This window comes from Rhipicephalus sanguineus, chromosome 10 (genome assembly GCF_013339695.2).
Source record: "Rhipicephalus sanguineus isolate Rsan-2018 chromosome 10, BIME_Rsan_1.4, whole genome shotgun sequence".
NCBI classification, from domain to species: Eukaryota; Metazoa; Arthropoda; class Arachnida; order Ixodida; family Ixodidae; genus Rhipicephalus; species Rhipicephalus sanguineus.
The window spans coordinates 69,324,661-69,342,055 of record NC_051185.1 but is presented as its reverse complement, the minus strand read 5'-3'; the positions used below and the strand labels follow the sequence as shown (position 1 = coordinate 69,342,055).

Here is a 17,395-nt window from a genome sequence, read left to right as displayed (position 1 = left end):
ACCTCATAAGCCCCTACAAGTGGCCTGGCTCGTGTAAGAATAGCTCAGAACAGCAAAACTTCCATGCAGACTAGTTGGTTCATACTAAATTATTGACATACCGTATACACTTGAGTAAGGGCTGCACTTTCTTTCTGCGATTTTGATGGGGTGCGGCTTTTCCACGGAAGTGAGAAATTTTTGTTCGATTTTTAATCCACATATGAAAAAAACCTATTTGATCGTGCCATATATACCTAACGATGGGATATCTGGCATCTGAACGGCGGCACCAAGGTTAAAAATGAACAGCGGCACAAAGGATCAATAGCACCAGTGAGAAAAGCGACCAGATCTCCCAGATAATGCCGTGTGACAAAGCCGCAGGACAGCTATTGCCATCTGGTGGCTCCCGCAAAATGCGCCGTACGCGAGACATGACAACGCTGCCGTTTGCTGGCGAGATTTTTTTTTTTAATTTGGACTGCCGATTTGGGGAGAGTGGCCCTTACACAAGCGCGGCCCTTGGTTGAGTGTACACTGTACTGTCCAAGCAGAAAGAAAGAAAGAAAAGGAAGATGGGACTTAGTGCCAAAACAGTTGGTAGACTGCACTCTGCCCTGTCTCCCTTTTTTTCCTTTGTGCTTGCGCAGAATGTCAATACTTCAGCTCGGAACAACTGGATTATAGAACCAAAGTGTGTATTAAGTTAGCAAGTGGGGTTAATTTCTATTTACAGTTTGGTTTGCACTTTAAATTACTAGGCACATTTTTAAAAATGGCTGTACTGCTTTTTAAATGCCTTATTTAAAAATGGCAAAAAGCTGATCACCTTGCCCAATTGCAGCACTACTATTAATCCCACCACATTAGATTGTGTTACTGAGCATATAGTCCCAGCTCTGACAACCAGACACATTGGTTGCCATTCGGCAGGATTAACATGCAAGAACGGCTGTATACCAATCTTTAAGCGTGCAATAAAGGAAGCCCAATGTTGCCAGAAGTTTCATTAACGAAAGAGTTCCCAAAGAAATCCCAAAGAAACATTGATTTGCAAATAACACACAAACTCACCCAAAACCAGCAGCTCAGTGTTGGCAAATACTTTGCCCACTGATGTCTTGGCAATGCAGGTGTAGCGGCCAGCCTCGGCGAAGCTCACATTGTAGATGACCAGGTAACCTGGCCGGTAACCCTGCATTTGGAATTGGTAACCATACAAGTGACTCACAAGGCCACCCAGCTGTCCGGTGCACTTTGTATTTTTCTTTCTGTACTATGTAATGTTTTGTTGTCTATTCGCCAAGAAACTGAAAGACTTAAGCAAACAGCAGGCAAAGGCAGTATGGTTGGCAAAGAAAACATCGTTTTAAAGAAGATAAAATCATCAGCTCATCCATTCAATGAAGCTGGTTGTACAGGGAAGGCGTTTCGTTCCCATTTGAATTCGTGCCAATGTTCCTCGTGAGCAGCTTGTTCCTTGGCGGTGTAGGGCAGAGCGGACTACATAGGGTCTATCCATCTTGAATCAAGCGAAGTCTACACGTGCAAGTCTCTACGGCTGGCTGGTGAGATGACTTAAGGGGGGAGGTGGCGATCGAAAAAAACTTTTTTGTTTGTTGACCTAGAGTAATGAAACTTGGCAAGCATACTGAAGAGTGCCTCGAATAGCTATATATAAAGTTTCATTGCGATATCTCGAGTAGTTTTCAAATTACACTATGTTACATGATCTGATGACATAGTCTGCTGGTGAAAAGCCTAGCTTTGTAACAAAACATGCCAGGAAGGTCCAAGTGGTTTTGATCTTTACTCAAAAGAGCTCTACACAGGATGACATTATTAAAAATTGTCTATTGCTTTTAGTTTTTTTACAAATAACATCCACATCAGCTTCATGTATTGCATCAGAACTTCTCACGCACTAATTATCACTTACAAAAAAAAACTAGACCCTAAGCAAGGTAAAGAATAATGTCATCCTGTCAACAAGACTTCAAGGATTGAAAAAGAAAAAACGGAATCAAAATCTGTGTAGTAGTTGCCAAGATACCTGCTCCACAAGCTGAGCAAGATGCCAAAAAAACAGTATTGAGAAAACGGCGTTTAAAGTTTGGCCTTCTCTAAAACACCTAAAGATAGTGATCTTTGGTCTTTTTTATGATGTTTCACTTCTTGGACATGTGGCCTTTCTGCAGTGTGCCTTTGTTCTTTTTTCATAACCTCCTTTTTTTTTTATCTAAAAAAAACCAGTATGGATTTCAAACCAAGTTCTCTGTATGAAGGAGTGGTGTGACAGACAAGACAGAAAAGAAGATATTGCAATCTAATAAGGCCATATACTGAAATAATTACACATATTTCTTGTATTTATGCTGTCATTAGCATAATTAAGTCTTGTTTATTGATTACAATTAATCATAGAATAATTTTTATAAAGAGAAAGGTTTGTTGTGAGAGAAAATGGCTCACACCATGATAGCCGATGCCTTCGTTCCAAATAGCAAACAGTTATGGCCAAGACATTAGTGGCACAGGGATTTTTGAGCAGTTTATTCAATGACGCGAGTCGGGCAGATAAAAATTCGTCCCCCTGCTTCCTACACGGTCTTTTGCCGCTCTCGCGTATGAAACGTATTATCATTCGGCCGACCGCGGCAACGCTAGTCTATAAGGCTTTCATCGTTTCAGAACATCCATAAACGCCTGCGGCGATATCACGCACGGCTCCAAGCACGTCTAAATTACATCACTAGTGCTTATTGATAGCACTCTGACCGCGAAGTGCTCGGCCGCGGGGTCCGTGGAGCCGGCGCGTGATGTGCTTGGTGACGGCGTTCGGTGACGATGCGCGAATGCAAAGCTACGATGACGAAAATTCTGCGCGCAGTATACTTTGTATCGCATTTTCGGGTGCCGACGCGCGAAATTGCTACCGCTGCTCCGAGCAGTCCGTGGCCGTGGGGTCTGACGATCGAGCTTGGCTGTCGAGTTCACTGCCGATGCGTAAAATTCCTATACGCGGTTCCGAAGTGCCGGCGAGCGACGTGCTTCTTCGCTTGCGAAGAAGCACATAGCCGCGAGCACGCTAGCGCGTTGTTGTTGCCCGCAAAGTTCGAGGTTCGTCTCGCCAAACGGCGCCGTGAGCGGAGTTAGGGCTAGTGACGACTCCGAGCAGTAGGTGCGCAGGCCGTGGTGCCCGTTGCTTCAAAGTGCGTAATGCGTGGTCGTGAGTACAAAGAGTCGTCCCGCGATCGCCTTCGTCACGATGTCAGAAGTGCTGATAAACAGAACATCTAACCGCGAATCCGACGCTGAAGTCAACGCTAGAGTCGGTCCGAGACGCGCGTTTGCGATGTTCGCTAGGAGCGCGGCGCACCATCGTAATCAGATCGAACTTCCTCTTGCAGCTCCAAACTAAAGCGTAATTATATCTTAAGTGATCGTCGAGCCGTGATCACAGAACTGTTGCGAACGTGTCACGAAGTAGCGCGATTCTCGACAGCCGTGAACTCGCGACACGCAGACGACGATCTCCCGGAGCGAGCATCGGACCAATGGCGAGGCGAGCTGGGGCAACATGGCGGACGCGGCCAATCGGAGGCCTCGGAACGACTCTGAAGTGTTTGCTTTTTGCGCGCTTCTTTCTGAATGGAGGAGCCCGCTGAAGCGGGGAATTTGAACACGGAGAAATGCCCTTTCCGACAAGCCCAAAAAGTTGGTTCGCGGTCGCGTCATCGCGGAGCTACAATTTTTTGAAAATCGCTGTTTTTTTGCCATTTCCACAATAATTTTCGCCACCTCGGAGGGCAAAACAAATTTTTCGAAGCACTTCTGGGTGGTTTTCAGTTTCGATATTTTGGAATCAGATAGAAAAAGGGTTCCAGAAACTGAAAATTTGATTTTCAGAAAATCGATTTTTTTGCCATTTTTCGCAATACGAAAGCCGCGTCCCCCCTTAATGTCCTGAGCCCGGTGCTAGATCTGAAATGCACGCGCTTACGCCTGATTGGTCAACGCGAGATCACGTGACCTGCCACTCCGCCACTGGCGTTTCAGCAGACGCCTACTGCTACTACTGCAGCACATTTTAGGCACAGACAGCTTCGTTCTAAAAAAAGAATTCATTTATCGGGGCACTGACCACACCATACTGGGGCCACTCGTGCGGCTGTATGCGCAGGTCGTTGTGCAGCCAGATGTAGGACAGGTCGAGCATGTGCGGGGCCAGTGCGTGGCAGTGCAGCTCCTCCAGGCTCCCAACCGTGGCCACCACCTTCGGGGGAGGTGTCTCCACGCTGCGTGGCAATGCTGTAAAGACGTCGTAACGGGCTCAGAACATCAGAACACCGAACTAGCGTAGGGTTCCATTGTAGAAAAAGCCACGATAAATTGTTACAAGGTTACAACGTTACGTCTCTTAAAGCAGCAACAAATGCATGTTTTGGGGCAGTTTCGTTAGCTGCATTCAACTGCAACAAAAGAAAGTTGAAAAGAGCGCACCACACACTGCTGACCCACTTGCTTTATATTTCACGAAAGCCTAGTCAGTCATTATGAAGGAGCCTCCTCCATGTAAATGCAAACAATTTTTCTTTGTTCACTGAACTCCCTGTAAGAGTATGAGTGACTTTTTGGTACACTTACACCAACTTCAATTATGCTAAATATAATGACATACAAGTTTAAAACGCCCACATGCCAGTGAATTTACGAGTTCCTAACCCAACCTATCATTAACAGCACCTAGATGCTATCACAAACATTTGTTAATGTGCCATACGGTTACAACAAAAACTTTAGACGAGATTACACACACGCACGCACACACGCGCGCTCGCACACACACACACACACACACACACATCATTGCTACAACCGAACGCTGCCAACAGATGTTACAACAGTGGCCATGCAATAAACTTACACAGCACGACAAGGGCACCGGTGCTGCTGGCAGTGCCATATTGGTTCTTGACGACGCACGTGTAGTTGCCCTCATCTTCGCGGCGCACCGGATCGATCCGCAGATAACCGTTATTCAGCATCTGCACACAACCAGCAATATGTGTCAAGCACATGTCTGTGTTTGGAGCTTGGTTAGCAAGTACGAGGATATGACATAAAAACAGCGGTAACCAACCGGCTAAACTTGAACCTTTTTATAACAATGTTGAAGTGGAAGCCGAAATTACTACTTTGTTATGTCCATTATGGCTCTTTACTGCCATGTATGCCCAATGGGGTGCACAAGTTCAAATATGCAAAAACGATGGTGTTGCAGCCCTTGGTACCACTACAAAGCCACGTATACGATGAAAATAATGAAACAGTAGAGAGAATCTTTGGCACGTGCCCCACATAACCACTTAGAACCCGATGCAACACCCTTTATGACAGCTGCCTTCCGGTCGAGAGTGATGGTTATTCGCTTCTGCTTTCCATTTCATTCGTCCATGTTGCCGTGAAACCAACATAATGGCAACGTGGATGAGGAGAAGAGCTTGCATGTTGAGACAACAATTAAAAAATGTCGGCTGTGACCTAGCAGTACGCAGTACGCAACACTTAGACATTGACTATGCCCCCCCCCCAGTGATGGAGGCCGCTTCACTGCAACTAAACTCTGTTGCAACTGAAGGCCATGCCTCGCCAATCCAGCGTTCCCAGAACACCACAACGAGAAGTTGATGCACGTGATGTTTTCGTTACAACATGCAAGCACCGGCTCGCCATTGGAGTTCCCATCAGATTCATCACTCGAATGATGGATCTCGCAGCATGCATTAGGGAGTATCGATCGTAATAGTCGGTGAATTATTATTATTTTTCCTCTTTCTTACAGTAACAGCTATTATCACTGACCCAGTTGGGAACAAATGTCATTTATTCCTGAACTTGCCAAAAAGAGGCCAGAAAATTCGAAGATAACCATAGCAGAATGGACGTACCTGTGTCCTACCCCCGAGTGCAAAGGTGTAGCCGTTCTTTCGCCACGTGAACTCCGGGTAGGGGGCTGCCTCCGGACGGCAAGGGATTGTGATGTTGCCTTCCTCGGCTGCATACATCTCCTTGTCCAGGGGGTACTTGGCGAAATTTGGTGCCATGGCTGCATTTTGAGGCAAAACAAAACGCGCAACTTAAGCAAGAGGAGAGGCAGAACAGGCACGACCTTCAGACACACCTTCAAAGGATTACAGACAGTGATGTTCATATTTGCATGAGCTATAGTCAAATGTGGGTACATCAAACACGAATATACTGGAGTACTGTAGGCCTGTGCGAATAGTCCAACACTACTGCAACCTAGAGGGCAGACAGGTAACATCTATGGTCAATGATGCACCCTCAAACCTCGATATAATAAATATGGATATAACGAATTATCGGTTATAACGAAGTAAATGAAGAATAGCCTTGGTATTAGATACAGTGGTTCAATATATATGCTTATAACGAGTTTTCGGATATAATGAAGTTATTTACGTGTCAAGTGCGACTTTGTTATAATGAGGTCTAAGTGTAAATCGATCAAAGAGGAAAGACAGGGTGTAATAGGTGGTTCACACTATGCAATGAGAATAACTGGTGCTAAAAAATTACACACAGCAAATCGAGAACAGAGGTGAATTGCAACTCACTGACAACCCTCAGCTGCGCTGTGGAGAAACTGGTGCCGAGAGAGTTGGTGGCGGAACACTGGTACATGCCTTCATCAGCACGGTTGATGTCCTCGATGACCAGGATGTTGTTGTCCACCTGCCGAAGCCACCAGAAAGCCGAAGAACCAAATTGACACGTGCTCCCTCTGACACTCTTTCGAGCACTCATGGATCAGGTTTATGAAAAGCGTCTCTTGAAACAACGTACAGCACACAAACACTGCTCGCAGCATTGAATGCCTACGACAGCATTCAAATTTACACATTGTATCTCACAAAATATGTCCACCACATTTCAGTTTTAAGAAAGGGAAACTGACAACCACCCGTTTGTAGCACGAAGTCACAAGGAAATTCATACGAATTTCTCACAAAGAAAGCTTCTCAGTTGCCGAGAAATTCGTCCTGGTATACGCGTATGTGTGCGTTGTACGAGCGCTAAGAGTCCTGTGTTGTGTATAAACTGAATCAGTGTTTTGCAGAATTTTTCTGCCTACTCACTGTACTGTCAAACTGTGCTCAGGCTTCTATAAAAAATAAAGCAACTGGCAGGCAACTAAATAAACATTTACAATCATCAACAGACTTTTTGGGATATGGTCAATGCCACAAAAACGTCCGACCAATCGAGTCATCCAAAAAAGCTAGCTGCAAAATTGACCAAAATTCAGGTACACACATGATGCTCTGAGAAACTCGTTCTCAAAATTTGAGCGGAGGCGCAGCGCTTACATGGGGCAGGGCTTTACATGAGTACATATATGGTATTGTAGCATCAAATATGAATTTTAATTTGGACAGGCAGGTGGACAGACAATGGCACAAATGCGGGATAGTCGATGCGCACCTTGTACCGGGCTCGCAGGTCATCTGAGCTTTCGGTTTTAAGCATCTCGCCGTTGCGATACCAGTGGTACTCCACTTCAGGGATGCCGAATGCCTCACAGGTCCATGTAAGTCGGGAACCTTCATCTGCCACTTGGTGTTCCAGCGGTATAGTGAACTCGGGCATTGCTGCAATCAAGAACACAGGCACAAGTACAAGTCAGTATGATATAGCTTTGTTGAAGCCTAAGCTTGCAATCACTAAACATTAAACAAAAACAACTGGAAAAACTGGTGCAATTGAAAGGTTCACATGATTTCACAGCAGCCACTGCTGTAGCGTGTTCACTTGGGAGATCAGCCACTTAAGATCTCTGGTTTTCACATTCTTTGTTTCATCTCCAAAAATGATTCGTTATCTTATACCAACAAACACAAGTGTGCACAAACTTCAGGCACAACTCAATTCTGCGCACTGAAAATTTCATTTCACCCCATTTCTTGTGACTTTAGAAATCATGAAAATTGTACAGCTGTCAAACGTATTAAGAAAAATTTTCAACTGCGTAGTAATGTCTTGTCAAGCGTACAGTGTGTGTACACCGTGCTGCAACACTTCAACAGGAACGCTACGAACTGTATGACAATTCATCGTTAAGAAAGACAACACGCACAAGAAAGACATGAACACGACCATGTTATCGCGTTCGTGTCTTTCCTGCGAGTGTTGTCTTTCCTAGCAGCAAAATGTCATACAGTTAGCAACACCAACTAGGCCAAGAAGTTCTCCTCAATGTCGCAAAGGGCGACATTAACTACCATAATATAAAAGTTACTACCGTTTGCTCAAAAATTATGCTTGATTTGAGAAACAGTGAAAATGAGCCCACTATGCTACGACATACCGACATCATGTGCCCTGCCATCTACCTCCTAACACAACTTACTAAAATGTGTAATTCGATAATTCACACCGTCGAAGCTTGCTACTCACCGTCATCCTTTCTTGCTCCCTTTTGCCCTTCTTACCGTTCGACAGGGTGTCAGCGCTCTTTATGTTGTGAACATGTTTTCTTGTCCTGCTACCTTGCACCACGCTGAGTGTCTCGGTCATGCTGACGAACTTGACCAAAGCTTTGTTTATACTGTGCCTGACAACCCGGCTTCTGTCGAGGTTGACGCCGTCGGTGTTGACGCTACTCCTGCGGAGCCGTCTTGTGAAGTCACGTTTTCTCGGTGCATTGACCCCAACCTCACTACGAGTCAGCACGCCCAGATTGTGGCCCTCCTTAACCGCTTTCGGACATCATTCGACCTACAACAAGCTCGTTTAGGCCGCACTTCCACAGTTGTCCACCACATCGACACCGGAGACAATGCGCCATTGCGCCAACGGCCGTATCGTGTGTCAGCAACGGAGCGCCGCGTCATCGACGAGCACGTAGGCGACATGCTCAAACGCGGTGTCATACAACCTTCGAACAGTCCCTGGGCCTCTCCTGTAGTGCTGGTCAGGAAGAAGGATGGCACCATTCGGTTTTGTGTAGACTACCGTCGACTCAACAAGATAACCCGTAAGGATGTTTATCCTCTACCACGTATTGACGACGCTCTAGACTGCCTCCAAGGCTCCGAATTCTTCTCGTCCATCGACTTACGGTCCGGATACTGGCAGGTCCCGGTGGCTGAGACAGACCGCCCGAAGACTGCGTTCGTCACCCCTGACGGTTTATATGAGTTTACCGTCATGCCCTTCGGTCTGTGCAATGCACCTGCAACGTTTGAAAGAATGATGGATAACATTCTACGCGGACTTAAGTGGCAAGTCTGCCTTTGTTATCTCGACGACATTGTCATATTTTCACCAGACTTTCAATCCCATCTACTTCGACTTGAACGCGTCCTGACATGCATCGCCAATGCGGGCCTCCAGCTCAATTTGAAGAAGTGTCGCTTTGCAGCTCGGCAGCTAGTCATTCTCGGCCATGTCGTGTCAAAAGATGGGGTGCTCCCTGATCCGTCCAAACTTCAAGCTGTCGCTGAGTTCCCGCGGCCAAAGACCTTCAAAGAACTTCGCAGCTTCACCGGGTTAAGCGAATTACACAAATTATCGAAACTTGAGCACGATGAACGCACACATTTTAAGCTTCAACTCAGCATATCAACTCAACACTTTTGCTTTTAATGCAGTCTTTCTACGTACAATCAGTTTCGAAAGTTTATGGACCAAGAGACACAAGAAAGAGCTGAATACCCCCCTGCTTTTGCAGGAGGCTTTGAATTTAGGTTTCAGGCCTGTTATAAAATGCGTAACAATGTGTACTGCGCAGTTTGACTGAATATGGTCACAAATTTCTGGAAAATATTCTCAGACCTAATGATCTGCAAACTTTTGACGTCAACTGTACACAATGGTGTGCACAGCAGCCTGATGGAAATATGTATACGCTGTGAACTGAAAGAGTAAAGTTCAGGAAGTTCCACACACTTTGCTTATGCAATACGCCTCATTCAATGAGCTTGGCCTAGTTCCTCATCAAGCTTTTCACTGACTTTCCATAAATGTAGCTCACCCTGTATGGTGAGGGTGACACCCTTGCGAATGCTGTCTTGGTCGGCGCTGGCGATGCAGACGTACTCGCCGAGGTCTTCGACACGCACGCGCGGCAGGAGCAGCACGCGGCCGTGAGAGCTGATCTGCGCCCCCGCTGGCATGGGGCCTCCCATGCGGGTCCAGTTGTACTTGGGCACAGGACTATGCAGGAGAGAATGGGCGGATGAAAAACACTAAACCACTGGATCTACCAGCCACGTGAAGTCTACCTATTCAAATACTCTTTTTTTTCCACATACCATTATTGATTGGAACAACTTACCTCTATAAACGCTGTATTATTTTACTATTTTAATTTTTACACCTACATTGTTCAAAGTGGTCACCTTAAAAACGTGTTTTCCTTTTGTTGTGCGCTCAAAATTGTATCATTCAACTTACAAGATTGCTATACTTCTGTTGCCCCAATGTGTTCTACCCACCCTGCATGGACTTGTGTCCGCAGTGTGTATTAAATAAAAATAAAAATAGAATATAATGAGGCCAAGGAAAGCGTAAGGGATTTATTGTTTACTTATTATAAGGGGGTTTATTTGACGGAATGAGAATTAATGCTAGCTAAGGTGTTGGGCAAGATTTAACAATGTCACCTACGCATGAGATGGTTAAATGGTGTTCTCCAGGCCATAGGGCTCATCTTAAGTAGATCTCGTTGGTGTTCATATACTCAAAGGTCCACTAGTAATCTACAGCAACTTGATGGTACATAACAAAAACAACAACAAATACTATAGCCAAGGAGTTCCAAGTGAGTTGATAGTCTTTCAATGAGGTGACGGATTCAGAAGTGTACCACCAGCTTTTATCCTTTGGACTTGAAAAATGAATTACAACATAAATGTTTTGAAAAGAATCTAGGAACTACTGAAAAAGTGACAAAAACGAGGAAATGGTGGGTACAGTTAAACTTTGATATAACTTGATTATTATTACTGATATAACTTCATTATATTGAAACTTCATTAAATTAAAATTCAACCTCTTGAGCAAAATATAGTCACCAAAGGCTTTTTTTCTGTAGAGGAAACGCTGGAAGAAGGTTTCAAAAATACAGCAGTACAAAAGCAAATTTCAGAAATCTGAAAAAAAAAATTTTTTTTTTCTTGAATCTGAATTCTAGTGACTGTGACTTGGTGCTCTGCCGGTGAATCCCTCCTCACAGCAGCCAGGAGTCACGTGTGAACCCAAAAGAAATGCAGGTCCAATGCACTGGCATAAGCGAAGCTGCAGCTTGTCATCAAAGCCTCAGTGTTGACCAGAGTAGTGAGACGCCGATGCTATCACATTCACCTAACCCAACCACTTGCTTTTCACTCGCTTCAACGAATGCACAGCGTTGAAAACTGTCACGCGCCACAAAACCAAAGCAACTGTGGTCTAAAGTCGCACAAGAGCAAGGCAACAACATGAATTACGACACCTCCATTTATGGTGGCAACGTTTTGCGACAACACACGGCATGTGTCCGAAGAATCGAGCAAGACCTGGCGTCGCGAATTTCGTTCCCCATCATGCATTGGTTCAGCATAGTCTTTTAAGAGAGCTTTATCACTGAACATCGAACTAACATGTCGTTTTTCTCGTCAATCGAGGTCGCCTGCCGATACCAACTGTGTTGGTCACACGTTTCCTGAACGATTGGAAAGAATATAAGAGCTCATCAGGTTGCGTGCTTGTGCCTCTACGGTTAATCGTGGTTGTTACTTGATATGCGGCGATAACAAAAAGCCATATCGGGTGCTGACACTTGGCGCATACACCACACAATACAGAACTACGCTGCGTAGAGACGGTAGAGTAGTGCGCATGCCAGGGTTGCTCGTGCTCTCCCTCTCAACTGCTCCGAAGGTGAGGACAGCACCAATTCACTAAGCACTGCATTTTAGATGGCACTATAAATTTTACCATAGCTTTTACTGCGCCGTCCATACCTGCCTCCACTGCCCAATACGTTTGTTGACTAACATTATGAAAACTTGAATCAATTAAATTTGAGATAAAAAGATAACATGCATGACCCTTGAAACGGAAACTAAATTTCGGAACTTCCATCATACACATGCCGAAAAAAAAAAAGCACTACTCACTATCCGTAAGCAATGCACTCCAGGCGCACGTCGTTGCCAGCCAGTGGTGCTTCGGGAAACGACTTCGGGAAGTTGTTGGGAAACAACAGCTTCTGGCCACTCGCTGAAAGTGAGAAGTTTGAATCGGTTGTCCACTTAACAACTTTCATTCATTCATTCATTCATTCATCCAGCATCACTGCTGCCAAGGCAAAAATGGCACCAAGTAAGAGTGCATGAAGAAACACAAACATATCACAAATCATACACAAATATGCTGCTAAGTGAGTACTCAAGGTTTGAAAATGCAAACCTACCAGCAGAAAACAAACACAACAAGCCCCTGTTTTTTTTTATATAGCTGAACCTGGCTCTGTCAATGAAGCAAGATGGATATTTGCTGTTGCTGTAGGGTGGCACTAGAACGACCCAAATGGCTGTTCAAGGAAAAAAGTGTGACTTCACGCGATGAAAGTAAAAAAGAAAAAGAAAAAAAAAAGTCACTACGATCTTGCCATTGCTTTCTTTAAAGTCTTTTTCTGTATGTAGAGAAGGTACTGTTTCTCTTGAATTAAGAAAACTAAACTGGCCCCAAAGCCTGACATTACCATTAAACTGTCCATTTATTTTCAGAGGCTAAACGACTGACAGGTGATGCAGAGACAACACTGTAAGAGGAAAGATAGACAACATGCAACTCACAGGCAGGTTCAACCAAAAGGTGGAAATAGGGTCCAGTGCGGCCCGTGGAAGAGATACGGCTCTGAACGTTGCAGGAGTAGTTTGCGTCATCGTTCTTCTCCAGGGACGAGAAGTACAGGTTGCCATCGTGCGACACAAACACGCGCGGGTCCTCTTGGACAAAGTCCGGAAAGGCGTTGCGTACCCAGAAGTAGTGCACCGCCGGATTGAACTGCGGAGGGTCGCACGACACCGACTTTCCTGTGCGGGAGAAAAAAAAACCAAGCATTAGGACCTCACGATTGCTTAGCGTTTCGTCACTCTAGGTGAGCAAAGCTCCTGAAAACAAAGATCCAATTGAACAAAAGTTGTCGTATGCTGAACATTTCTAACTGACATACTACCAGCTTGACATAGACTCACTCGCGAATGTGCCAACATATGATTACTTTTGTTCAAATGGATTTAGAGCATCCATTCTTGTTTTCTTGCATATAACTCTCATTTAAAATTATTCTGATATGTACGCTTATTTACTTCGCAACTCTCACAGTTTAGACACTCTTGCTCCCAAAAAGCATATGAAATGTTTAATATTTTAAGAAGTACATATTGCACTAGAATAATTGCATATTTGAAATCTGCACACAAATATACGTAAACTCAGAACGTTTCATCTGAGTCGATAAAGAATTTTAAAAAATATTTGAGGACCCACGTGTGAAACAGTAAATGCAGAGGTCTCAAAGAGGGCTAATTTGGGCAGTTGAAGATATACACACAAGTGCGCACTAGTGTTGTGACTCTATGTTCTCATATGCTACAATAAAAAGTTATAGATCACATACAACTGTGTGCTGCTGTACAAACACTACAGTAAGGGATTGCAAGAGCAAGAAAACAACGCTGGTACAACGTCCAAAAGCCAACATTGTGGCATCTACCACAACAACGGGAGGAATTCGACAGTGATTGAGGCTTACCCCAGAATTCCTTGCCACTGTCACCAGCTCGGTTCTTGTTGAACTCTCCGATGAAGCCGAAACCAAGAGCTACAGAGCGAGAGAGGACCTTGCCGTACTTGTTCTCGGCCATGCAGTGGTACTTGCCCCTGTCTCTGGTCTAAAGGGGATGGAAAGGAAAAGGTTGATAAAGGCAGAAAACACAAACATGATTTCAACTCCCCCCCCACTTCAAAACCAGCTCTCGTCTGGTCCAACTAAGCACTGGCACACATGGCGTCACTTTGCGTCAAAATGAACCCCATCGAGCCACTTTGCTATGACGCTGTCTTCAAGGTTGACGAACTGGTTAGAGTTGCCCGACCCCGGAGACACTAGTGCAATCGTAAGCTGCGCTTCTTTTTCAGCAACATTTCGAGCAAGAGTTCGACGCACACCATTGTTTTATCAGCTCTCATTTCCTTCTTCTTCATTATTTCTACGTTTAAACAAAGAGCAGACTTAACGTGTTATTTGACTTTCATTGTCTGCATTATTCGACTTTCAAGTCGCCCTGTTTTTGCAAATGACTATGCTTATACGGCAAGCTTCTCCAAATATCTGGTGTGTGGAGCATTTTGATTTGTATGTCCGAAATCCCAAGAACACATTCAAGCATTCAAACGATTCAGGGACATACCTAAGGAATCGTCAAGGGGTAAGGAAACAATTATGCCTAACGGAACCAATGTGTAATAACACACATTTATTATCGGTTTTTAGAAAAGACAGTATGATAATTGGTGAACATGCCTGATCCGGGTAATGAATGGTCAAGGTCCCGTCTGTTTGCGTAAACCGGCCATTGGAGAGTGGGTCGATGTAAATGTTGAGGAGCTCATCGTTTGCATACTCCTCCTGATGAAAGAGTAAAAAAAATCAAAAAAATAAGAACAAGCACAAAAAAATGTGTGATAAGGCATTTAGTTACAGTACTCTCTTTAAGTGGAACCTGAAGAGGCCAGCAAAATATGTTCCATTTCACAGGAGTTCTGTTTAGTGAGAGATAAACAGGGGTGAAGAATTCAAGTAGGAAACCAATCATATTAGAGGCAGTTGTCCCATTTAAGCAGCAATTCTGTTTAAGAGATTTCCATTTACTGAGAGTCCACTGCGTACATGAACTAACTCCAGATGGAACCAGAACTGCTCAAACCTGGTCAGGGAACATTTTCCCATGGGACCGATTTAAGTCTCTGCCCTGAAAAGTCCAAATGATAATGCCCCGTCATTGCCATGATGTGACAATGTTTTAAGAAAAACTCAGATAAACAGTGGCATCATAATTGCTTTTTCGGTTGTACAGTCGCAGCATCATGCAATGAAGTAAATGTGAAATTCCAGTTGGTGGTAGCATCTGGTAGGAATATATACGCAGCTAAAGCAGATGCTTGGGCGTGTTGGTACGACATAGTGGAAAGAAAACAGCGCAAAAGACGAAGCACAAAAGAAAAGGAACCACAAACAGCAGTGCTTCTTTCCGCTATGAATATATATGCTCACAATCAATATCTAATGCAGCCAAACCCTGACATACCGAAATTCACACGTATAAAACTGTCTGTGAGAACAGTTCCAACATCCCTTTGGAATTCCGTTGCAAAAGTGTAGCATTGTGCCGTCGGTATCTCAAACACGTTTACTGCCCCTTCCGACATGTCAAGCCGTGTGCCTTGACACGCAAACTTCTGACGGCACCACAGTCACCTTCTCACTTTATTGGAAATACTATTCACGACAGCAAAACAGCACTGTTTTGGTAGATGCTGTAAAATAAGGCATTAAATCTGAAGGAAATTCTGCGACTAAAAAAAAAAATGGGCAAGTTGCGCATCTCACAATTCGGATAGCTAATGCAGCAGCAGCTTCATGCTCCATATGACGAACTTGCTTTAACACTTTCCTGTCTGCGCCTATACCCATCGATCGCCCGCTATCGATGTTCTTCAACTTAAAATTTTGCCGTGTTAGAAGCGCTTACGGACAGCTAATGTTATCCATCGTATAAAACACGCACTATTTTTCTGGTTTCACTGTGTCATTTACTTTTTCCGCCGCAGAGAGAGCTTTAAACAGCCTTTTAAATCAAGAGGGCCGAACGCTCGTAGCTTCAAAGATGGTGCAGACATTGCGCGCACCTGCCTCTTGGAAACAGCAAATTTTGGCGGATTCTGAGGAGTCTTATTCATAATTTTTTTTTTATGATGGCAGCAGCGAGGGCTCGGAAGATGATTTTGACTCATCGGACAACAGCACAGACAGCGAAAGTGTGTTAAACAGCCGCGGAACCTCAACAGGCATCTGCCAGTAACTTTTGCTTTGATCTCTAAACTGAGTGGTCGCGGCCGCGCTCCGTTCTAAAGATATTCCGTGTGTTCTCAAGGTCGCAGCTGGCTGCTCAACGAATGGAGCTCAGCGTGAGAAGGTGACCCGCAGTGGACTTCGCCGTTGCGCTCCATAATGCCACGCGGCATTTCGTCTGGCCCATCGATTTGTTTGTGCCATTCTTTTCCTAAGAAATACTCACTGAGATGTGAGACACAAGTAATGAAAATGCATGGATGTATACTCCTTGAGCCAAAAATAGAACATAAAATGAATGTTTCCTGCAAGACATGCTGCACAAACCTGTGCTTCACCGCATAACGTAACTGCATTGCGCTGTAGCACTATAGCTACTTGGGCTAACGTTTTCTTTTGTATTTAAACAACGGCTGTAGATAGAATGTTTATATTTTCAGGGATATTGGATATGACATTTTTAGTCAAGACATATATTTTGAAATTTTTTTGTGTTCACTTGGTGCAAAGCAGCATTGATTAATTTACAGAGTGTTCTCAATTTTGTTAAAAAATTTCCTATTAAAGTTTTTTTTTTCACAAATTTTTTTAGTAATGTTTACTTTAAATTTCATGCCATTAGAAAGTGTATTCCTTGTTCTAAAGATTAGTACCATATAATGTAGTATCAATAATTTTGTGTGGCAGTAGAAAAATTGTTTACTAGAGTACCCAAAAATGGCCTATTTTTTCGTGGGCAGGAAAGTGTTAATATGCTTCCCTGCAATGTGTACGCGGTAAAGTGTACAAATAGTGTTAAGAAGTACCATGCAGTGAAGCGCAGCAACTGGAGCTTAAATCTCGCATCGAATTGCTACTGTTATTGGAGTTGCCAATGAGTTGTGATCCCCCTCAGACCTGACACAACAAAGTATGACAGTAGAACGCAGCTATTTTAGCATCAGATGCAACTTACCTATATCGAATGTCAACTGCATTGTGAGAAACTTTATGCTTACTGCAGATCAACCATCTAGCTTCACAGCACACAAAGGTAACTGAACGCCACATCATTGGAACTGCGAGTGCCCACCTTGAACCACTTGTAAGTGGGCGGCGGATTTCCCTCAGCCACACAGCGCAGGGAGATGTCGTTGGTCTGGCTGCGACCACTGAGGTCGAAGATGACCTCGGAGGGCTCCTCGACAAAGTAAGGGCCCCGAGGCACCTCCTCTCGGTTGGTCAGGATGTACCCGAAGTCTGGAAAGGGTTTAGAGGAGGTCA

The 17,395-nt window shown here is 44.4% G+C and overlaps 1 protein-coding gene across 1 annotated transcript in view; it reads right to left on the bottom strand.

The window, feature by feature from the left end:
- The window catches only part of LOC119372091 (contactin), a 56,648-nt gene that overhangs the window by 28,827 nt on the left and 10,426 nt on the right, over positions 1 to 17,395 (bottom strand). The window contains exons 6-17 of the mRNA XM_037642549.2: positions 17,205 to 17,371; positions 14,585 to 14,689; positions 13,814 to 13,952; positions 12,852 to 13,091; positions 12,171 to 12,273; positions 10,043 to 10,224; positions 7,492 to 7,658; positions 6,624 to 6,741; positions 5,934 to 6,091; positions 4,910 to 5,030; positions 4,127 to 4,293; positions 1,057 to 1,177 (exon numbers count right to left, since the gene is read on the bottom strand). Of these exons, the coding sequence (XP_037498477.1) occupies positions 1,057 to 1,177; positions 4,127 to 4,293; positions 4,910 to 5,030; positions 5,934 to 6,091; positions 6,624 to 6,741; positions 7,492 to 7,658; positions 10,043 to 10,224; positions 12,171 to 12,273; positions 12,852 to 13,091; positions 13,814 to 13,952; positions 14,585 to 14,689; positions 17,205 to 17,371 (1,788 nt within the window). The remainder of the gene's footprint in view (positions 1 to 1,056; positions 1,178 to 4,126; positions 4,294 to 4,909; positions 5,031 to 5,933; positions 6,092 to 6,623; positions 6,742 to 7,491; positions 7,659 to 10,042; positions 10,225 to 12,170; positions 12,274 to 12,851; positions 13,092 to 13,813; positions 13,953 to 14,584; positions 14,690 to 17,204; positions 17,372 to 17,395) is intronic.